This window comes from Chinchilla lanigera, unplaced genomic scaffold (assembly GCF_000276665.1).
Source record: "Chinchilla lanigera isolate Chin_1 unplaced genomic scaffold, ChiLan1.0 scaffold00152, whole genome shotgun sequence".
NCBI lineage: Eukaryota > Metazoa > Chordata > Mammalia > Rodentia > Chinchillidae > Chinchilla > Chinchilla lanigera.
The window spans coordinates 2,102,551-2,124,838 of record NW_004955553.1 but is presented as its reverse complement, the minus strand read 5'-3'; the positions used below and the strand labels follow the sequence as shown (position 1 = coordinate 2,124,838).

General features: G+C 50.9%; 2 protein-coding genes across 4 annotated transcripts in view; one reads left to right on the top strand and one right to left on the bottom strand.

Annotated features, from left to right (window-relative positions):
- Window positions 1-90: 90 nt before the first annotated feature.
- Window positions 91-21,145, top strand: Gga3 (golgi-associated, gamma adaptin ear containing, ARF binding protein 3). Of its 3 annotated transcripts, none has more exons than XM_013508629.1 (17): window positions 91-179; window positions 7,783-7,867; window positions 7,984-8,059; window positions 8,800-8,898; window positions 9,558-9,681; window positions 9,979-10,082; window positions 10,378-10,458; window positions 10,803-10,940; window positions 11,470-11,551; window positions 11,645-11,761; window positions 12,041-12,286; window positions 12,634-12,704; window positions 13,005-13,321; window positions 13,512-13,735; window positions 14,048-14,217; window positions 14,408-14,518; window positions 21,060-21,145. In XM_013508629.1, exons 1-17 carry the CDS (start codon window positions 140-142, stop codon window positions 21,105-21,107), a joined length of 2,133 nt encoding a protein of 710 aa, XP_013364083.1. In that variant the 5' UTR covers window positions 91-139; the 3' UTR covers window positions 21,108-21,145. The 3 variants fall into 3 exon arrangements, with proteins under 3 accessions (XP_013364083.1, XP_005412344.1, XP_013364084.1); XM_005412287.2 differs by lacking the exon at window positions 21,060-21,145 and adding an exon at window positions 14,744-16,460; XM_013508630.1 differs by lacking the exon at window positions 21,060-21,145 and adding an exon at window positions 14,744-14,852 and having other exon boundaries at window positions 14,113-14,217.
- Nup85 (nucleoporin 85kDa) overlaps window positions 16,945-22,288 on the bottom strand; it is a gene marked incomplete in the record, with an annotated part of 28,477 nt that continues 23,133 nt past the window's right edge. Inside the window, 8 exon segments of the mRNA XM_013508631.1 lie at window positions 16,945-17,133; window positions 17,737-17,838; window positions 18,198-18,349; window positions 19,643-19,743; window positions 19,857-19,974; window positions 20,820-20,971; window positions 21,148-21,213; window positions 21,342-21,425. Coding sequence (XP_013364085.1) covers window positions 17,032-17,133; window positions 17,737-17,838; window positions 18,198-18,349; window positions 19,643-19,743; window positions 19,857-19,974; window positions 20,820-20,971; window positions 21,148-21,213; window positions 21,342-21,425 — 877 coding nt within the window.

Below are 22,288 nucleotides of genomic sequence, written 5' to 3'. Positions count from 1 at the left end.
CACTATCCGTCCCAGTCCGGCGCCACCCTCAGCCGCAGCTCCCGCTCCTCTCAGGCCCCCATGCAGGCCCCGCCCCGGCTGGGCTCGGGCAGACTCTCGCGAGGTCTGAGGCCGCGAGGTCGGCCAGGGCGGCTGCAGTATGGCGGAGGCGGAAGGAGAGAGCTTGGAATCCTGGCTGAGTGAGTATGCGCGGCCGCTTCTGCCTGTGCCCGAGCGGCGAGCCGCGCCGCTTCTCACCCTTCCCTTTCCCGGGCTTCGCAGTAGTGCTGCGTGGCACCTGGCGTCCGGGCTCGCCCTCGCCTCGAGCGTCCGGCGATCACGCCCCTCGCGGGCTGGGCCCCTTCCCTGCGGCGCATCGTCCCCTCTCTGCGCGCTGCAGCGGCAGCTCTGGGTACGGTCCCGGCCGCAGGTCCGGGGAAATGACAGTCAAGTTCTAAGGACCGACAGGCTTCGCGCTGTGAGATTGCGTTGGGGCTGTGACTCCGGGACCCCTGCGCCCCGCTCCCTGAGGGGAAAAGCTCCAGGCGTGAAGCTTCGGGAGCGGTGGGTGCTGGCGACCACACACACGCTCCTCGCCGCTATAGAATTGTTGGCATGTATTTGAGAACTAGCGGCTTTGCCTAGGGAGAATGCTTGAAGTGAAAGAGAGAGCGATAATAGAGCTCTCCATGGTTTGTTTAATCGATTTTGAGATTCTCACACACACGGTTGGACATCTGAACAAAACTCTCAAAGCGGGGGGACGGGGGGCACCGTGCGAAGCTGTAGATACAGCGGCGCGTTGCTGCAGTTGTATGAAGGAATAAGGGTTAACCTTGTTAGCGGACAACACTCTGCCTAAGGGTTCATAAGTGAACTTTCCTGAGGGCTTGACTCCCTGGAGACCTTTTTTTTTTTTTTTTTTCTTGGTTTTGTTTTGGTTTTTGTTTTTTGTTTTTGTTTTTTCTGGTTTTTCTCGGTACCGGGAACCGAACTCACGACCTTGCGCTTGCCAGGCAGACGCTTTTGCCGCTGAGCTAAATCCCCAGCCCCTGCTGGAGACCTCTTTAAGTGGAGACGAAATTGGACTGGTAAGATGCCTAGATACTGCGTAGTGCTAAGTAGAGTCTCAGGCTGTTGGAAGTGATGGTTGTTGCTTCCAGTTGCCTGACCTTTTCTTAAGAAACGCTCCCCTTCAAGGGTTTGAACCTAGACTCCAAGGGGAGCACATCCCAGAAGGGATGGGCCAAGTCTATTGCTTATATGGCTCTGATCTCCAAGGAGTGCAGAGTGCTCAACACCCATTCATTAAAATCGTTTGCCAAATATCCTTGTGGTTCTTCTGCCACAATTTCTCAAAAAGAGATCACCCCAACTCCAATCAGACCACTTGCCTAGAGCCACCCAGCTGGATATAACCACAATGGAAATGGTCTGATTCATAAATATCAATGGGATACTGGAGTAATTTAAGTGACCTAAGCAGTCTAATAGGCCTAGTTTAAAGTTACAGAGTTTCTAGTTATATTTGGACATGAAAGAGGGAGACTAGAGATGGGAAGCTGGAGGGGATGATTGCTGTAGAGACTGGAGCTGAGCCTGGCCTTTGACCTTATCCCATTAGGTTTACAGTTGGAACACTGTTAAGATTTCTCCCATCCTTATCCTCTGTTCACTTACATAGTTTTAATGACAGAATGGTGTGAATTGTACCATTCAACAAACAAGTGCTTGAGGTTGGCACCATCTTAGTGAGTCTTTGTCACCCTCTGGTTTGCCTGAATTACTGCAGCATCCTCTGTTTTTTTGTTTTGTTTTGTTTTGTTTTTTGTCTTTTTGGGAGAGGGTCTCGCTATGCAGTTCAGGTTGGTCTTGAGCTCACTTTGTAGCCCAGGCTGGTCTCGAACTTGCTGCAATCCTCCTATCTCAGCCTCCCGAGTGCTGACATTACAAGCATGAGCCACCACACCTGACCTGCAGCATCCTCTGCTTGGCCCAGTGCCTCAGGTCTCTCCTCTCCTCTTGGTCCATCCTGTATTATGCTTCCAAGGGAGATGTCCTATTGCTTTTTATTTATTTCATTTTAAAGAGAAAAAAACAATAAAAACAATGATACAAAATTTCAAAACAAGACAGGAGAGTAACAGTGGTTAGTACTATTTAAAATTGGGTCTCATGCTGGGTGTGGTGGCGCATGTCTGTAATCCCAGCACTCAGGAGGCTGAGGCAGGAGGATCCTTTTGAGTTTGAGGCCAGCCTGGGCGACAAAGTGAGCTCAATGCCAGCCTGAACTGCAGAGCGAGACCCTGTGTCAAAAAAGACCAAAAAAAACCAAAAAAAAAAAACAACAAAAAACACCAGAACAGAACAAAAACAAAGACTGGGTCTCACTATATAGTTCAGGATGACCTTGGACTCACTATGTAGCTAAGGCTGCCCTCAAACTACGACAGTCCTGCCTTAGTCTCCCAAGTGCTTAGATTACAGGTATGCATCACCACACTCAGCGTAAGTCCTGTTTAACCAAGTCATACCATTGCCACCAAACCTACTGCTGCAAAGTTTGCGACCAGCCTGGGAAACCTCATAAGATGCTGCATCAAAATTTAAAAATTTTGGGGCTGGGGATTTAGCTCAGCAGCACAATGCCTGCCTGGCAAGTGCAACATCATGAGTTCGATTCCTGGTACCGGAAGAAAAACAAAAACAAAAAAAACAAAATTTAAAAATTTTGCTGGGGATGTAGCTCAGCACATCCCCATGTGATGAGAGAGGCCCTGGGTTCAATCTTAGAATCACCAAAAGGGGGTGGGGTGGAGCGGGAGGGACAGCTCAGATTCTCCTTCTCTGAAAACTGTCCCTTGATGACTTCAGCCTTTCTGAAGACCAGCCACAATCAGTCAGGGTTTAATGAGACCGTTATGGAAAGTACTATTGAGAATTAGGATGTTCAGGTCTTTGCTTTCACTTTGATGCAGGTGATGCTGGTGTGATTAAAGAAATAAACAGATAAAGATACAAAGCAGAAGCTGTAAGTGTTAAAATGCAGACAGTGTGTTTTTTAGGAGAGTGGGAATAAGGAGAATGAAAAATGATGCACCAGGGAGATAGCATTCAAGTTAGCTCTTGAAGAATGGGAAAAGTTTACTAAGAAAGCACTGGGTGGTGATGTGGAGGGAGCCAGCCTGTTTGGGGTACACAGTTGGCTCAGCAGTCCTAGAGGGTGTGTGTGTGTGTGTTGGGGGGATAAAGCTGGAAAGATAGCATCAAATTCTGGGAAGGTGGGAATTCCAGCCCAGGAAGTTGAAATTTTTAGTTATCAGGTTTCCATTTCTATACCTGATGAAATCAGCATATTGGAAAGATTGATACAGGGGTTTTGCATAACATGCATCCTAACATAGCCTAGGTTAGAACTAGTTCTGAAATCAGGTATTAAAAAAGGAGGTGGGGGGCTGGGGGTTTAGCTCAATGGCACAGCGCCTGCCTGGCAAGCGGGAGGTCGTGAGTTTGATTCCCAGTACCAGAAAAAATATTTAGAAAAAGGAGGTGGGGTGGCAGAGAGATTAAAAAGACATTGAGCCAGGCGTGATGGTGCACGCCTGTAATCCCAGCACTCGGGAGGCTGAGGCAGGAGGATTGTTGCAAGTTCGAGACCAGCCTGAGCTACAAAGTGAGCTCAAGGCCAGCCTGAGCTGCATATTGAGACCGTCTCAAAAAGACAAAAAAGAAAAAGACATTGAGGGCTGGGGATTTAGCTCAGTGGCAAAGGCGCTTGCCTGGCAAGTGCAAGGTCGTGAGTTCGGTTCCTGGTACCAGAGAAAAACCAAAAAAAAAAAAAGAAAAAGAAAAAGACATTGAAAGGCCAGTCTGAGCTACACAGTGTGAGGCCAGCCTGCTCTATAGTGTGATCTTATCTCAAAAAAACATACTGGAAAGGACTCTAGGATTGACAGGAATGGGTAAGAAAAGCGAAGGATCAAATTGGGGTTTCAAATCTGAGTGCCTGGGAGTTGAGGTAAAATGGGCTTTTTTTTTTTTTTTTTTTGCACTGGGAATTGAACTCAGAACCTCAAGTTTGCCAGGCAGGCACTGCTCTGCTGAGCTATATCCCAGCTTTAAAATGGGCTTTTAAATAACAGCACCATTTATAGAAATGGGGAAGTCAGGGAGAAGTGATGCGTTTGTTTTTAGACTTGTTTCTGTACCGTATTGACATTTATAATTACATACTGCCTTGTTTTATGCACTGATTCTTTCTTACATGTTAAATCAGAAGGGCATCACTTCCTCAGGGCTGATCTGTATCTAGTACCTCTTCTGTAGTCCCTTCAGGTGTGGCAAGCCTTTTATTTTCTGTGGGTGCCTGAGTGAGACTGGATGACTAAGTTTCTCCATTGGTTCAAGACCTGGCACTGCAGGTTGACCTTGATCCCTTTCTAGCCCATGCTCTTGCATTTGCTTATTTCTAAATCATTGCCATATGGAATTTGGCTCTCTGGGACTCTCTGAGCCATGTTGAGAAAGTGTTGTCAGTGCTGCTGCTGCTCCTATTGCCATCCTATGTGTGTGTTCGTTTCTAGTACTGGTGATTGAACCCAGGGAGCACTGAGCTACATCCCTAGCCCCTCCCCCCCTTTTTTGGGGGAGAAAAGGTTTGTTAAGTTGTTTAGGTTAGCCTCAAATTTGCGATCCTCTTGCTTCAGCCTCCTGAATACCTAGGATTATAGGTGTGCACACTTAGCCCTGTGTGACATTTTGAGGTCCCCACAGAGTAAGGCTGGGGATGGAACCACGCTGAAAATAAGGACAGGAAATCTGGAGGCACAGAAACAGAAGAGAATGAGGCTTTCACCAGAGACCTGAAAATAGACAGAAACCATGAGTCAGAGCGGAGCCCAGAGAGGTGGTTCTGGAAGGCAGTGTCTGAAGGGGAGGCTCCGGTGTTGCCTGTGTCAGGTGAGGGAATGTGGAGTAGGTGGAAGGGTGCATGCCTCTGCTGGGGGAGCAGCAGGCGGATGGACAGCTGGAGTCACCTGGCAGCATCTCTTGTAGTTTCTCCCGGCTCCTATAGGTGACAGATGCGCCTTCTGAGCTGCTGGAGAGCTGCAGCAGACGCTGGGAGGTAGCCCTGACTTAGCTCACACCAGGGCTTTTTGTGCCATGTGTAGGCAGAGCACTCCCTGCAGATTTGCAATAGAAAGTTCTGTGAAGGTCCCAGGATTCTAGAGGAGTGAAAAACAGGCAAGAATTTTTTTAGAGGCAGCAGTACTTTACGAAGTGCAGTGGCCCTGGGGAGATTAAATTGGTGACAGGTCATTGCTTATAGGGCCAGGGGTTCACATTTTACTGTTGTTGGGAGCCACTTTTCCCACTGAGAACTGGGGAAGCGAGTGGACTGATCTTTCCTCTCCCTTGAGGTTTGTGACTTCCCAGATGGCTAAAAACATTAGAAGTGGGTATGGCACTTCAGGCTAATTATTGAGTCTTGCCGCTGCTCGGAGTCATGTGAAGACCTGAAACATCTCAAAGGACAGGATTAGTAACAAAGCCAGGCCAGCACCTGAGAACATTTCACATAAAGGTGGGGAAGCCTTGGGGTTTTTGAGAAGGCCCTGCTAGGGCGGCTGTGGCGTCAGTGCAGGACTACCAGGCATCTCTTTCTGAGTGGCCGCCATTGACTGAGTTAGTAACTTCCCTTCAAACTTGACATTTTGAAGGGTCTGTGAATTTCCTTCCAAGATCAAGAACAGCCCCCTTCTTTTCCTCTTAAGTACAAACTGTAGCCCCCAGAATATTGTCTTTGCAACCAAAACAGAAAGGCTGCCAGGCAGGCCCAACCTCAGCACCGGGAAGCCTCCGCTCAGAGCCTGGGAGCCGTGTGCCCAGTGGTGCACCTGAAGTCCCTGCTACATTTCAGTCACCAGCTATGTCCCTTGTCCCCCACATGTGCCGGGGGTTGAGCCCCAGGCCTCACATATGCTAAAGCACTCTGGTGCTGGGCCATACCTCCAGTCCTTTTTGAAACAGGGGCTCGCTAAGATGCCCAGGCTTACACTTGCAATCCTCCTGCCTCACCACCCTGAGTAGATGGTATTACAGGCATGCACCACTGGCTCATATGATGATTTTTAGTTAAGAAAATATCAGCTGGATGTGGTGGCATACACATATAATACCAACACTCAGGAGGCTGAGGCAAGAGAATCACTGTTTGAGGCCAACATGGGGTACATAAGTGAATTCAAGGGCAGCTTGCACTACATAGTAAGACCGTGTCTCACAAAAACCAAAAGAAAGAAAGAACCCAGAGGTGTGATGGTGCCCACCTATAATCCCAGTTACTCAGACGAAGGTAGGACAATTGCAAGTTCAAGCCCAGTCTGGCCAATTTACCAGTATCTCAAAATAAAAAATAAAAGAAGACTGGGAGCTGGGCATGGTGGTGCACAGCTGTAGTCCCAGCACTTGGGAGAGTGAGGCCGGATTTCCATGAGTTCAAGGCCAGCCTGAACTACACACCAGGACCCCGTCTCAAAAAAAAAGGCTGGAGATGTAACTCAGTGCTAGATCACTTGTCTAGCATGTGCAAGGCCTTGGTTCAGTCCCTTCCCTATACCATGCACACACACAGAAAGAAGAAAGGAAGAACACACCCACCATCACAAGAGTTCAGAGTGCAGAACTTGTAACAGCATCCCCTGTCAGAAGGGCGCTCTCCTCCTTCAGAAGCCAGCATGTTTTAAGAGGATGTGTGTCTCTTCCATTTGTCTTCTGACCCTGAAGCCCTAAACTGAGCAAACAGTTTGAGAGCTTCCTGAAAGAGGCAGACTATGGATCTGAGTCAGAGATGCCAGCCCACTTAACCTCCCTCAGCTGGGCCATCCTCCTGGGGGTAACAGGGAGGAGACACAAACCAATTATTACTGAACTCGCATTTAGGGGCAGGATTTTAAACCTTCAGGGTCTCTCTGAGACCTCTGTAGTGTTTGTCTTTGTGATTGGTTGTGAAAAAGCATTCAAGCTTTGATTCTGTTTGTGTGGCCCTGCGAAGACTGCGGGGGGCCTGGTGCCTAACAGGGTTGTCAGTGAGTGTTGTAGGCTTGACAGTCATGAGCGTTATGTGAAGAAGATGAAGTCTTGGGAAATCTTTTTGGAGGATGTATAGAAAATAACTCATTTTCTGTGGTGGTGGATGCCTGTGTTCCCAACCCTCTGAGAGACAGGGAATTGTGAGACAACTTAGCAAGACCCTATGTTAGAAAAAAGAACCCAAAACTAGCCTGGGTACGTGGCTCATCATGAAGGCCTTGAGTTCGAGTGCTCAGTACTGAGGGGGGAAAAAACCAGCAACAAAAAACTCATTTTCTAAGTGTGCTTCCTGAACGCTTAGCTCATTTTTATGTTGTTATTTGTAATTATAGATGCATATTTTGTAAAGGCATTTATTTGTGACTATTTTAGTAATTTGTATTTTTATTTTGAGAACAGGTTCCATTTGTGATTTCCAAAATGGCAGAAAGCAGTATTTACATTTGCTGCCTGCTGAACTTTTGTTTTTGGCTTTTTGAGACAGGATTTTGCTGTATAGTTCAAGCTGACCTCGAACTCATGATAATCCTCCCACTCAGCCTCCCAAATGCTGAGACTACAGGTGTGCGCCACCACGCACAGCTCTGACTAAACTACTGGGGGATTCTCTATGAAACAATTTCAGGAGCAAACTTTTGGCGCCTAAAAATTCTGAAGAAAACTTTCTGTTGCTCTTCATAACAGTTGTCTTCCTCTTTGTTCTGTCCCAAGATAAAGCCACCAATCCTTCCAATCGCCAGGAAGACTGGGAATACATAATTGGCTTTTGTGATCAGATCAACAAAGAGCTTGAAGGGTAAGTCTCAACACTGTTAGAAGCAGGAGAAAGCTGACTGGAAAAGCCAAAAATTGGCCAGGGAACACTGGCCAGATGGCCCGACTTGGTGTGCTGACTGGTTTCCTATTCCCCAGGCCCCAGATTGCTGTCCGACTGCTGGCACACAAGATCCAGTCTCCACAGGAATGGGAGGCGGTGCAGGCCCTGACGGTAGGGCTTTACCCTCAGACGAAACAGTGGCTAAGCCACCTGCCTGGGGTGCTCCTCACACCCATCAGGTCTTGGTGGCTCTCAGCACATGCACCCAAAGACTAGCAAAAGGTCCTGGATATCCTGTGTGTTAAATCAGGCAGGCCCGGGGGGCATAGGCAGCACAGAATACATAAACCTCAGAGGAAGTTTAAACTGGAGATAGCAGGTGTTTTGTTTTTGTTTTGTCTTTTTGAGACAGGGTCTTGCTATGTAGTTCAGACTGGTCTTGATCTCACTTTGTAGCCAAGGCTGGTCTCAAACTTGTTACGATCCTCCTGCCTCAGCGTCCTGAGTGCTGGGATTGCAGGCGTGCACCACTACACCTGGCAAGAGATAGCAGAATTTAAAGATTATCACCCAGCATCCCGCTCCCAAATATTGGTCAGCCTGTGGAAAGGACTTTGGACCCTGAGTTAGAGAAACTTTACGTCCCCAGTCCTTAGTACTCCACATCCGTAAAATACAAGGATAGTAACTTTAAGGAAGGCACCTTCCAGGCCTTGGTGTCTGGGTCTCAGCATAGCGTCCTCAGCAGAGCTGTTCCATTTGCTGTGTGGATGGTGAGTGACCCTGTAACTTAGCTGTGTGTTCATGGGGCACAGCACCCCACTTCTCACGTCAGATTCTTTCACCTGCAAGTATTTCTGAGTTCTTGCTGGTGCCAGTCTCACACTGAGCACTTCTCCGTGTGGCTGCAGGTCCTGGAGGCAGGCATGAAGAACTGTGGGAGGAGATTTCATAACGAAGTGGGGAAGTTCCGGTTTCTGAATGAGTTAATCAAAGTCGTCTCTCCAAAGGTCAGTCAGTGTCAGTTTCCCCCCTTCCAGGGACTTTTCTTGTGTTGCATTTTATTGACTTTCTGTGCTCACCCAGCATTTCCACAGGGCTGACCCTCATGTCCTGGAGAGCTGGCCCCTGGAGGTAGTTGGATGACTGAGCAGGTCCTGGGGCTGCCTAGAGGGGGCCGGCGGTACAGTGGTAGCAGCCGTGTGTGCACCCAGGGAGGGGCCTGGGCAGCGAGGATTCCAGGCTCCTAGCGCACAGCAGCTGTGGGTGTTTGGGTCCGTCTTCCATGGGTCTCAGGAGCTGGCGGCCCTCACTGCTTGGTCACTCTGCTGGTCAGGCTCTGTCGCTTATCTCTGGGCACACAAAGCAGAGGGAACAATTTCCCTCACCCACGGCATTCTCATGGAGTCCTTCAGGATGAACTGCAGTTAGTTTCAAGGAGCTTGTGTGTGGAAGTGTGGGCATGAGCTTTTGGGCCCTTTCTAACCACTCACTGTGTCCACGTGGACATGGCTGTGCCATCGGGAAGTGCCTCCCCTCCCCTGACCTCACTGCCCTCACACCTGTGTTAACCTCTACCAGGTTTGAGTAGGTTTAGACAGTAATAAGCAACCCTGTCATCGCTCTAAACTGCAGTTCCTAGGTTTACCCATTTCCTTTTGCCTCCTAGTACCTGGGGGACAGGGTATCTGAGAAAGTGAAGACCAAGGTCATTGAGCTACTTTATAGTTGGACAGTGGCCCTGCCAGAAGAAGCAAAGATCAAAGATGCCTACCACATGTTGAAGAGACAGGGTAAGTATCTGCCTTATGCAGGCTCAGGGGAGCCCTTGAAGGGTTCTGGCTGCCATGGCCGGCAGGAAAGGGGTGGTTTGGGGGATCCCCAGACTTCCTCCCTTCTTCTTCCTGAAGCTGGTGTTTGTTGCCAAGGGAGGGCTCAGCTGGAGTTTTGGTGGGATAAGGTGTGAGCAGCCTGCCATCTCCTGCTCCCCCATCAGGTCTTGATGGCAGTGGTGTGGCCCTTGGTGTAAGCAGGGGGGACAAGGTGACCGCAGCCTGAGCACACGCTCTGCCGCTTGTGTCCCTTTTCAGGCATAGTGCAGTCTGACCCACCAGTCCCTGTGGACAGGACACTGATCCCCTCTCCACCTGCTCGTCCCAAAAACCCTGTTTTTGATGATGAGGAAAAATCCAAGGTAAAGTAGGGGCAACAGGAGGAAATGGTTTTTTGACACTGCTGTTTCAAAGCCAAATTTCTTCGTGGCTTCCACGTTGGGTGGGGTAGTGCTGTCCTTTTCTTCCTCTTTTTTTTTCCTTTCTGAGACAAAGTCTCACTTTGCAGTTCAGGCTGGCCTTGAGCTCACTTTGTAGCCCAGGCTGGTCTTGAACTTGCAACAATCCTCCTGCCTCAGCCTCCTGAGTGCTGGGATTACAGGCATACACCGCCACACCCTGCTGCTTCTCTTGCTCTTTAGCATTTTTGTCTTCCAGCTTTTAGCCAAACTGCTGAAGAGCAAAAACCCAGATGACCTGCAAGAGGCCAACAAGCTCATCAAGTCTATGGTGAAGGAAGTGAGTGGACCCCAGTCCTTTGGGCAGGGGGCAGAGGAGTTTGCAGCCACAGAGCAGAAGTCTCTCCCCCGGGGTGTTGGCCTGCCTTGTTCCTCGGCCACAGCCTCTCCCGGAGTGAACGGAAGAGGAATGGGGAAGGAAAAAAGAGAGGGAGAGTGAGGGGTGTCACTGTTAAAAAAAAACTGTGGGTTGGGTCTAAGGCCTGTGGTCCCAGGAAGTGTGCACTGAGCAGAGTTCTGGCTTCACCTCTGCTCTTGCTCTGGGCAAGTGGCCTCCCCCGCATCCTCCACTGGTGTGGGAACTGACTAGGTGAGCTCACCCTTGGACCCTCTTGGCTGAGACAGGATGAAGCACGCATCCAGAAGGTGACCAAGCGCGTGCACACCCTGGAGGAGGTCAACAATAATGTGAAGCTGCTCCATGAGATGCTGCTTCACTACAGCCAAGAACACTCATCGGAGGCAGACAAAGAGCTCATGAAGGTAGGTGCCACCAGCTGAGAGCTGCCCACAGCGCTGCCTGTTGCGACAGAACACCTGCCCATCCGCTCACTTGCTCTTCGTGAGCTTGTTCATCTGTGCAGCAGCAGGGAATTGAAAGGTAGCACCCCGCTGCTACAGAGTCGGCTAACATGGCCCAGGGAACCCTTGTCCGTGTCTCTAGACATTGCCCTCGGTGCTCACCCCAGCTCTCCGCCTTGGGGACAACTGGACAGAGGCTTCCCCTGGCGGCCCAGGCTGTGACTGGGTGGCTGTCTTCAGTTCTGAGGCACATGTCTGTCTAGGAGGCAAGAAGGGGCTTGCTTTCTCTCTGTCATCTGAGCACAGTGACTCACTGTCAACAGCTTGGTGCTGAGGTTTGGTGGAAGCGAGCAGAAGGCTGTGTTCTCTAGTCCCGATTCTGCCAGTAACTGTCCATGGTACCTAGCAGAGCCCTGCCACTTTCCGAGCATGACTGCTGAGTCACGATTGCAGGGCCACTTGTGATTTTCATGTTCTGGGTCTCTCTCAGGAACTGTTTGATCGGTGTGAGAACAAGAGACGGACATTATTTAAACTAGCCAGCGAGACAGAGGACAATGACAATAGTTTGGGTGAGTGAAAGAGTGATTGGTGTGGATGAATCAGGAGTTTGATACTGTGTTGTCACAGCTAGGAATGAGGGATCTCTCTCTCTCTTGCTGTAGGGGACATCCTGCAGGCCAGTGACAACCTCTCCCGGGTCATCAACTCTTATAAAACAATTATTGAAGGGCAGGTCATCAATGGTGAGGAGACCACCTCAGCCCTGCCTGACTCTGAAGGTAACGTGTTCTGGGACCCTCCAGGCCACCGCCAGTTGCAGGCTGACCACATGACAGCCCACAGGGCCTAGGGGACTCTTAAGCCACGCCTAGGGCCCCTCCAGCTTCCTCAGGTGGGGATATACTGGTTTCCCTGCCTGCTTTTCAGTGTCCTCTAGAAGAAAAGCCACTTAATGGAGTTAGAGGCTAGAGCCCTGGCGGCTGTGCCCCGGGTCCTGTCTCCTGCTGCAGCCACCAGAATGACCTCTGATTATTGTTCCTCTTCTGTGACCCACCCAGGAAACAGCTACTCCAGTAATCAAGGCACTCTCATCGACCTTGCTGAGTTGGACACGCCTAACAGTTCACCCCCAGTGTCGGCCCCAGTGCCCACCCCACCCTCCTCAGGCATCCCTATCCTCCCTCCACCTCCCCATACCTTGGGACCTCCACGCAGCCGCTCGTCCAGCCAGGCCGAGGCTCCCCCTGCGCCCAGCAGCACAAGCAACACCCTCTGTCTGCTGGACGAGGAGCTGCTCTGCTTAGGTACATCCTGCAGGGCAGCCGTGGGGCCTTCCTCTGGGGTGGCCTGAGGGGAAGACTGAAGTCAGGAAGTCTGAGGGGTCTCTAGCATGCTTATCAGTCAAGTTTTTGTCCCTGGGGACCGCCAGAGCCATCTCCCTGTGGACAGCCTGTGGCTCTTGCTCTGCTTCTCACGTTCCCTGGGAAACTCCTCTGCCTTACTGCTAAGATTGGAAGGGGGATCGCTTCACTGTCTAGCAGCTGCTAGGAAAACACCTTCTCCCCACCTCCTGTACAGTCTCGTCCCTTTTCCCTTCCCTGGCGAGCCGGGGCTGAGCCTCTTCTCACCGAGTTTTCTTCTGTATTCTCAGGACTCTCAGACCCAGCCCCCACCGCCCTTCCCAAAGAGTCAGCTGGAAATAGCCAGTGGCACCTGCTGCAGGTATGGACACAGTCTGGTGTGGAGCAAAGGTGAAGTGCTGGCCCAGAACCTTCACTCGCCAGCATCTTCTCTTTCCTGATCGGTGCTTGACTGTGCTTAGCCCGAGCCCAGGCTGTTCTTACCCTCCAGAGCACTGTCCAGTGCAGCATGCTCCCAAGGGCTTTTCTCTGGCCCTGTCCTTGGAGGCAGCTACTCCCCAGGTTGTGACAGGCCCCCTCCAGACACCTAGGGAAAGACAGATGCAGCGGGTGGTGGGCCATTGCCAGCAGCCCTCTGCTTACCACTCCTTTCACTGTGCAGAGTGAACAACCCAGCGTGGACTTCTTCAGCCCCAGGATGGGGCCTGCTGCCTGCTCCTCAGAGGGGCCCTTGCTCCCGCCTTCCACTCTCCCATCAAGCAAGTCCCAAGCTCCACCGCCGTCTTGCTTCCCAGCCCCTGTGGTCCCAGCCAGCACACCTGGCCCCAGCGCGGTCTCCTTCATGTTCGCCTCCGGACTTGCCCCAGCTTTGGCCCCAAAGGCTGAGCATGCAGCCCCTGAGTTCCACAACTCAGCACTGGGTGACAGCACCCTGAACCACCTGGATGCCCTTGATCAGCTTCTAGAAGAGGCCAAAGTGTAATGAGTGGGGGAAGGGGGTGGGTTGTAGCCTCGGGACTGGGAAAATTTTTGGTTCCATCAGTCAGTCAGGGCTGGAAGCTGGGGCTGGGGGGTGGCTAAGTGCCATCTCTGGCCTGGGCACCTGGGTGGGGTTGGCCCAGCAGCTGTGGCCTATGCTGACTTTCCCTCTGTCCTTCCTGCCTCCCAGGACCTCGGGCTTAGTGAAACCTGTCTCCTCTTGCTTCTCCCCTGGGGCCACGACCTCCCCACTGCTCCCTACCCCCGTTCCTGCCAGGCCTTTCCTGCCCTTCTCCACTGGACCCAGCAGCCCTCTCTTCCAGTCATCGGCCTTCCAGTCCCAGGGCAGCCCCATGAAGGGGCCTGAGCTCTCCCTGGCCAGTGTCCACGTGCCCCTGGAATCCATCAAGCCTAGTAGGTGTTGGAGGTGGGAAGGGAAGCGGGGCCCGCAGCCATGCATTATAGGTCATGTGGTGGGTGGGTATGGGTGCTTTGTGCAGAGGTCCCTAGGGTGTCCAGTTCCCTGCTGTCTCAGGCTGTGCTTGTTGCGTATGAGTGTGGCCTTCAGGCGCCCATCAGAGGGCCTTTCCCTGGCTCCATTAAGACAGCACAGTAATTATGGCCACACGGTCTCCTTTCTCTTCCCTACTTAGCTACAGTGTGTACTGCCAGGGCTCTAGGGTGTCTGACCCTTTTCTCTTACCACACTCATGCCCCTTCTTGCAGGTAGTGCCCTTCCTGTGACAGCCTATGATAAAAATGGCTTCCGTATCCTCTTCCACTTTGCCAAGGAGTGTCCACCAGGACGGCCCGATGTGCTGGTAGTGGTGGTATCCATGCTGAACACAGCTCCTTTGCCAGTCAAGAGCATTGTGCTACAGGCTGCAGTGCCCAAGGTACTGCCAGCTTCCTGGGCCCCCAGAGGCCAAAATTGCCTTTATGTTGATCCCACTGCTTGGAGGTCCTTTCAGTGGCCAGCAGATGGCAGTGTGTGTACACATGTGCATCCACTATGATCAGACCCATTTCCTGTCCAGGGCATGGGCCAGCTCTCTTTAAAGGTACTTTTCTTGTCTTTCTCCATAGTCAATGAAAGTGAAGCTGCAGCCACCCTCTGGGACAGAACTCTCTCCATTCAGTCCCATCCAGCCACCTGCAGCCATCACCCAGGTCATGCTGCTGGCCAACCCAATGAAGGTAAGCAGTGGAAGAGCCCAGGTCCCAGCTACCCCAGGTTAGGACTTCTTCCCTAAACTTTGAGGTGACCTCTCCAGCCTGCAGCATTACCTCTCCTTTGCTGCCCTAAGTTAGGTGCCCAAGTGTGGGTGGACACAGTGGGAACAGGGATGCACAGGGCCATGAGGACAGTGGGGAAGAGACCACATGGACTGGATCTTGCTCACCTGCTGCCTTCTGTCACAGGAGAAGGTGCGACTCCGGTATAAGCTGACCTTTGTTCTTGGGGAGCAGCTGAGCACAGAGGTGGGCGAGGTGGACCAGTTCCCTCCTGTGGAGCAGTGGGGGAACCTATGACCCCAAAAGATGCGGTGATCTCCACTTTTAAGCCAAGCAGGCTGCCCCAAAATGGACAGGGCTCCAGTCTAATCACTCAGCATCCTGACAGCAGCACTTGTAGCTTTGACATGGACTGGGGGCCCTGGGCACTTATGCTGGGAGCCATCCTGCTGCTGTGATAATCTCTCCTGTGGGCCCCTAAAAGGACCTTTTTTTTTTTATCTACCTGTGTGACTTGAAGTGGCCATATACTGTCAGGGGTGGGAAACAGCTCCTGTTGATTCTGCTGTTCTGGGACAGTAGACCCTAGCCCTGGAATAGGTTTCTCCCTGTACTGGTATCCCTGGTGCCTGGGGGAGGATTCTAAAGAGAGGGAGGTCTTGGATCCCTGTAAGAACAGAGGTTTGAGGCTGCAGCCCCTGTTGCCAGCCTGTGCTTCCCCTACTGGCAGGCTCTAGTGCCACCTCCACTGAGGTGGGCAAAGCCAGGGGCCCAAAGTGAGGGGTTGGAGTCCCCTGGAATCCACCTGCCTTCTGTGGGCAGCAGCACCCCGGAATGGCCACCGGATGAGTTCTGCACTTGTCCGTCAGCGGTGATAGGCTGCCTTGTGAACATCTCAGCAGGATGTGGAACTCAGCCTATCAGGAACAACCTGGCTTCATGACAGCAACAAGTAGGGACAGGAAAGGAAAATGAAGAGAACCAGTTTTTGCCCTTCAGAAGCAAGCGCTGGGAGCTATTTGGGGAAAGTACGCCTCCTGTGTGACAGGCCATCCTACTCACTACCTCCTGCTTGGCATGAAATCCACGGTTCTCCTTCCCCTAGCATCTCCGAGAGGAAGGACAACTCCCATCACCCTGTGTCCTCCTGCTTTGGCCTCCTTCCTGCCAGATGTGTGATATGGCACTTCTGGTTGGGCCTGGGAGGCCTCAGGGTCAAGCACATTGCACTGGAATTATGTCCTTTCGTGCTGCATGGAAATCCCCACCGTCCCCCAGCTACACAGGGGCACTGCCAGCACGGAGTTGGCTGGGAGGTGATAAGGTGAGGGAGAGGCCACACTTGAACCAAGCTTCCAGAGCCTGTTGCTCCAGTAGTCTCATCCCAGCTGCCCCTGGGCAAGGCACACTGAGAGCCACAAGGCACCAGGACCAGCAGCTGCCACAGAAGCTGGGGATGGGCAGACAGCTCAGGTGGACAGGCTCAGTTAGCCAGCACCTTGGGAAAAGGTGACACAAGCCACAGCCCCTGGCCCCCCTGGCCCTCCTGCCCCTTGCCAGGTTTCCTTGCTCTGTATCCAGAGGTCATCTCACCCTCCTCTCCCCTTACTGCCTTTAGTGAGCAGGTTTCACTGCTTCATCAAGACAGGTCAAAAGTGAATAGTTTTCACTACTTAAGGAATAAATCCAAGAGCTTTCCAGAGACTAGCTGCTGCAGCCCTGGGAATGTCTATGGGATTACTGTGTGGAAAAGTACCCTAATAAGAAGCTTTAGACATTAAAATTAGTTATCAGTGTTACTCCTACAATTGAGGTCACTGCTTTGTGGCAAACAGCTGTACTGGATGTACCAACTCTGCTGCCCTTGTTTTGCTGCATGTTAAATAAAACTATTTTTACCCTAGTTGAAATCCTTATAATAGATACCATTTGCCCCAAGGGGAAGGTGCCACCTGTGAGTTCCAGGTGGGGGGAGAGGGCGCTAAAAAGTATGGATTGCTGAAACCTTTTAGGATAATCAAAAAGATAGTGCTGCAGATGATTTGGGGTTAAAACAAGATTTCAAGCCTAAGTTAACTACAAGGACTCACTCTTGTTCAAGTTTCCAGTTACAAGCAGGATTCTATGTTGACCATTCCTACCTTGGGGTAGGCTCTCTTATGAGACCAGGGAAGACACTTGCTTATTAAAGAACAAGTCAGGCACACTGTTCCAAGCTAGTAGCCCTAACTACTCAGGAAGCTGAGACAGGAGGATCCTCTGAACCCAACAGAGTTGAGGCCAGCTTGGCAATATAGCAGGACCCATCTCACTAAAACATAAAACATTCTCTTCATTTTGCTATCTTAGGTTCAGAGTAGACATGGATAAAAACTCCTTGGTTGGACTTTATTTGCCAAAGAGAACATTTATTTTAAAAAGCTATTTTACATTGCCATACAAAGTTACCACACGGCGGGAGCTCTTAGCTGACCTCAGGAACCTTCCAGTGAGCCTTCTTTTATAATTGCCCGTGCAAGATTCCTGGCCAGAGCAAGTCTCAGCATCTCCACCTTGGTGGTCTCTATATCATCATCCTAAAAAGCAGAGAGCTGGTGTGAGGAACAGCAGGCAGTGGCTCCCACAAAATAGAAGGCATTTAACACTTCCATTTTCAATGTAAGCGTATGGGCCACTGCAACCAATCAACAGAAAAAGTATGGAGACCAGAAGACTAGAACCATCCACTTTTAACAAGTTGGTGTGGGGGCTGGGGATTTAGCTCAGTGGCATAGCACCTGTCTGGCAAGTGCAAGGTTGTGAGTTTGATTCCTGGTATCGGAAAAAAAACAAAAAAAAAAAAAGTTGGTGTGGCACCGGGCACGGTGGTACATGCCCGTAATCCCAGAACTTGGGAGGCTGAGGCAGGAGAATCTTTGCAAGTTCAAGACCAACCTGGGCTACAAAGTGGCTCAAGGCCAGCCTGAACTGCATAGAGACCCTGTCTCAAAAAGACGACAAAAAAAAAAAAAAAAAGTTGGCCTGGCACAATTACAGGGAAGCAGTAACTAAGAGGCGTGAGAGTTCCTACGGGGTCAGGAACTGACCTGTGTTTCAGGAACACAGGTAGAGGAGACAAAGCTCAAGACGGGGAGCCTTTTCCCTCACCAGGGAACCATCCATCAGGAAGCTAAAATGACCTGGGGTTTCTGGGCATCGGGCTCTCCACACTCCAGCCTCCTTGAGGTCAGGTCCTCCAAGCATCGCATCAGCTCATACGTCTGTTCTGCTGAGAAGATCACCTAGGAGAGATGGGCTTCTTTACTAAGCTGCTCCCCAGCCCAGGCCCGTGCTGGTACCGGCCTGGGCCTAAGTTCAGAAGAGGTCTTCATCCCGTGTGCACGGAGGAGCCCTGATGCAGGGAGCAGCTTCCTACTCTCACATCCGGCCCTCAAGTCAGGCCCTAGGCACAGTACTGGCGCTGGACAGCTGTGGTATTTCAGTGTAAAACTGGACTCAGAGCACAGGTACATAGTGGAAGATGATGAGTGCTCACACAAAGCTACTTGAAAATAGTATGTATGTCCGCAATAGATACACACCAAGCTCTGGAGAGCTACAAAAGGTGGACAAGAAAATCCCCAAGGACTCAAGCCTTAACCTGTTTCTGTTCCAAAAGAGGGAGGGCATCTGTGAGCAGAGTCATCCAGAAAGAGCGGGGTGCAATCTGAGAGGTCATCAGGGACAGCAGAAGAGATGAGGCGTCGCTGAAACGCTTCTCCCCGTACAGTCGGTGGAACTCCCGGTACTTTCCTGTTGGCAGAAGGAGCAGTACATCACCCTGCATCCCCTAAATGGCTCCCTGATGACACCTACAAAGGTTACCCCAGCCCTAAAAAAGAGGAGAGGGTACAGGCATGTGGCACATGTCTCTAAGATAAGGCAAGAGGAACGTCAGTTCGAGTTCAGCCTAGGCAATTTAGTAAGACCTTGTCTCAAAAAATACAAGAGCTGGAAATCAGAGATGGTGCACACAGCAGTAATGGAAAGTTTAAGCCCTACCTGGGCCTAGTTAAGAGACTTAACAAGACGCTGCCTCAAAAAAATAAGAGGGATAGGGGCTGGGGATTTAGCTTAGCGGCATAGGGCCTGCCTGGCAAGCACAAGGTCATGAGTTCGATTCCAAGTACCAGAGGGAAAAAAAAAAAAAAGGCTGAGGATGTAGCTCAGGCCTCAGTTCAACATCCAGGACATACAAAGAAATGGGGGTATAGCTCAGTGGTAAGGAAGTGTTTCACGTATGCGACACCTTAGGTTCAATCCTAGCACCAAAAGGAAAAAAAACCCAACACAACAGAAACACTAAAGAGATGGCAGCTAAATTTGTTATCCTGGACATAGTTAAGTACATTATTACCAAGACAACCAATACTGTGGATGAGAGTTTTGTATCAATGACTTTTGTTTTGAGACAGGGTCTTGCTCTGTAGTTCAAGCTGGCCTTGAACTCACTATGTAGCCCAGGCTGGCCTTGAACTCACATCAGTCCTCTTGCCTCAGCCTCTGGAGTGCTGGGATTACAGCCGTGCACCTGCACCACCACTCCTAGCAAGTGACTGATTGCTTGTTTTTGGTAACTATTGTTATAGAGTGAAATACAAACTGAAGCCTTTATAAAGAGAAAGGGGCAAAGTATTTCCAACTTATGCTTAAATTGTTCCCAAAACCTGGTGGATCACCAGAGAAGATAAACGAGAAAAAAGACAAGTTACTGGTGAATCTATGAAAAGTGTATATAGGAGATCCTTATACCTTATGTGACTTTTGTAAGTTTTCTCCAAGCTTGAAATTACTGGAAAATAAAATGTTACCAAATCCCACCACTCAGGAGCCTAAGGCATGAGAGTTGCTGTGAGTTCGAGGCCAGCCTGATTACAGACCAAGACCCTGTATCAAAAAACAACAAGCAAAAAGCTGCAGTCACACACAGGATCCCTATGTGGTTTGGAGTGTGGGCTAACCAAGAAGGAAGTGCACCAATCTAGAATAAGTTCCAGTCTCTACAGTGGTCCACAGTTCCCCAAGGGACAGAGATGAGAGACTCACCCAGGAATGTCAACCGATCACTCAGCATCATGGCTGGCCCCAGATTGTCAATGAGATCCAAGTCAGAAAAGCAGCCTCGCTCACAGTAATCCCTGAGGAACCTGCAGGGCCCGGACCGGAGGAGATCAGAAAGCAGCTCCAGCCCCACTCCTCGACCTCCAACCTCCCACATGACCCCCACACGACTCCCAGAGCTATCACCAGCTGCACTCACCTGTCTGAAACCAGTGTGGCAAAGGCAGCATCTTTGGCACGAATGCTCCAAGAGAGGGCAGAGCCCAGGCGATTGTTACGGACAGACTTCATGGCCAAGATCTTACAGATGCTGCGGACTTCCCAGGAGAGAGACAGAAGGCAAAGCCTCTCAGCCATTACCACTCCCTTCAGGAGCACTGTGGTGACAGGCATGGCTTTCCCACAGCCTCACTGCATCCCAAAGTTGCTCCTGGCCCCAAGCACAGGCAGGCCAACAGCACTGGAAACTTCTGAGTTTGCTAACAGTGTCACCTCTCTGCTAATGGTACAGTGAACCACTACTCCACACAGTTAGCTTTATGGGGGGATGTGCTTTCTTCCCACATACCAGCCTCTCCATCATCCTCAAAGCCTATCTTCCTTCGCCTCTCAGACAGTTTTGTTTTGTTTTGTTTGAGACAGGGTCTCACTCTGTAGTTCAGGCTGGCCTTGAACTCACTGTGTAGTCCACGCTGGCCTCAAACTCTTGGAAGTCCTCCTGCCTCAGCCTCCCGAGTGCTGGGATTACACGCGTATGCCACTCCAGATCAGAAAACCATGTTTTCTGATATGGCCAAATGTGTATGTGTCACAGTGCTAGGAGCAGTGACACGGGTTGTCATCGTGGGGGCAGAGTTGTGTACACTCATCTCCCTGTGCTCCTGCTCAGCCATAAGCCACCACACCTGCACCCCTTCCCGACCTGCTCAGACTTTGCTAGCAGCAGTAGCCCACCTGGATAGAAACCCCAGTACCAACTCCAGCCTGGGCTTATAAAGCAAATGTGACAAGTGGGTCAGGGTCTTCTCTAAAAAAAAAGAAGGACCCTCTACTTTGTTCCTCTCTAGTAAGTCTTGTGTCCTAGCTCTTCTTCACTGTGGTGGAGTGCAGCTTCAGTGCCCCGATGTGTGCCCCCCAGTGGTAGCGAGGACAGCCAACTCACCTTGTTCGGTCATCTGCCGCTGCTCACAAATCCGCAGCACCTTGAGGGCTTTCTGCTCAGTGTTGAGAGGGATCCGCTCAATATGCAGCTCCAAGGAAACGCGGCCCAGCTCAGGGCAGTGGTCAAAATAATCTACCCCCAGTTGCCAGAGACTGCAAAGGTCCCAGGAGGACAGATATGAGAGCCAGGTGAGCCTGGAGCTTGGTACCTAAGCCTTCTCTTCTCTGACACCCTCTGTAGTCCTCGGGGAACCAGAGAGGAGAGCACAGTCCCAGGCCCCCTGGATGAAGAGCACCCCAGCGTACCCTAGGCCCCTGGGCCTTCCTACCTGTGATGAGAAAACAGCCCTGAGGCATATTCCAGCAGGAGGAACTCTCTCATGTTGGAACCAAAACTGGAATAAAACGTAACAGTAGATCAAGAACCCAGGCCTGCTCTATTCAGGGCCCCTTCCCCCAGCCCAACCACCCTTCCATTCAGCATAGCCGACCCCAGAAAAGTCAGTGTGTCTGGCTGACTTACTAAAGGTTGTGAGACTGGAGGAGCCTGCAGTGATCTAGCAGATCTGTCAGATGAGCCACAAACCACCAGTTGCTCAAGGCGATGCTGTGGATTCAGACACCAAGGTAAGAAGGAAATAAGGGCACAGACCGCCTCACAGGTAGGCAGGACACCCCCACATCTTACATTTCAGAGGGAAGGACGAGATTTCACCTCCCACCTGTTAGAATCTGTGTGGTAGGAAAGTCAAAGGACAGAAACAGCAGCTGACAAAGTTGCGGAGAAAAGGGAACCCTCACATACTCTTGTGTTCATGTAAATTGGTGTAGCCTGTATGGAAGACACGGAGGTAACTCAAAAACTTAATGGCTGGGTATGGTGGTGCACACCTATAATCCCAGCATTCGGCAGGCTGAGGCAAGAGGATTGTTGCTGAGTTTGAGACCAGCCTGGGCTACAAAGTGAGCTCAACTGCAGCCTGAACTGCATAGCGAGACCCTGTCTCAAAAGGACCAAAAAAACAAACAAAAATGACCACCTTTATGACTTACAGCTGGACCTGTCAGCATACACCTATAATCCCAATTACCCAGGAGGCAAAGGCCGGAGGATCTTCAAGTTAAAAGCCAGCCTCAGCCTGGGCACTTTAGCTGGGCCCTGACTCAAACTAAAACTGGGTACACTGGCACACAGGAAGGTCACAAGGTCAAGCCTAGCCTGGCCAATTTAAGGAACAGCAAGACCCTATCTCAAAAAGTAAAGATCCTCAGCACTTGGGAGGCTGAGGCTGGAGGATTGCTGCAAGTTCAAGGGCAGCACAGTGAAACCCTGTCTCAAAAAGACAAAAAAAAAGCCGGGTGTGGTGGCACACGCCTGTAATCCCAGCACTCAGGAGGCTGAGGCAGGAGGATCATTGCGAGTTCGAGACCAGCCTGGGCTACAAAGTGAGCTCAAGGCCAGCCTGAACT

Bases quoted from the DNA above. Each gene is read 5' to 3' on its own strand.
- Gga3 (XM_005412287.2), top strand. From the start codon at position 140: ATGGCGGAGGCGGAAGGAGAGAGCTTGGAATCCTGGCTGA. The intron at 7,868-7,983 runs GTAAGTCTCAAC...CCTATTCCCCAG, and splicing joins ATCAACAAAGAGCTTGAAGG to GCCCCAGATTGCTGTCCGAC. The intron at 10,083-10,377 runs GTAAAGTAGGGG...TTTGTCTTCCAG, and splicing joins ATGATGAGGAAAAATCCAAG to CTTTTAGCCAAACTGCTGAA.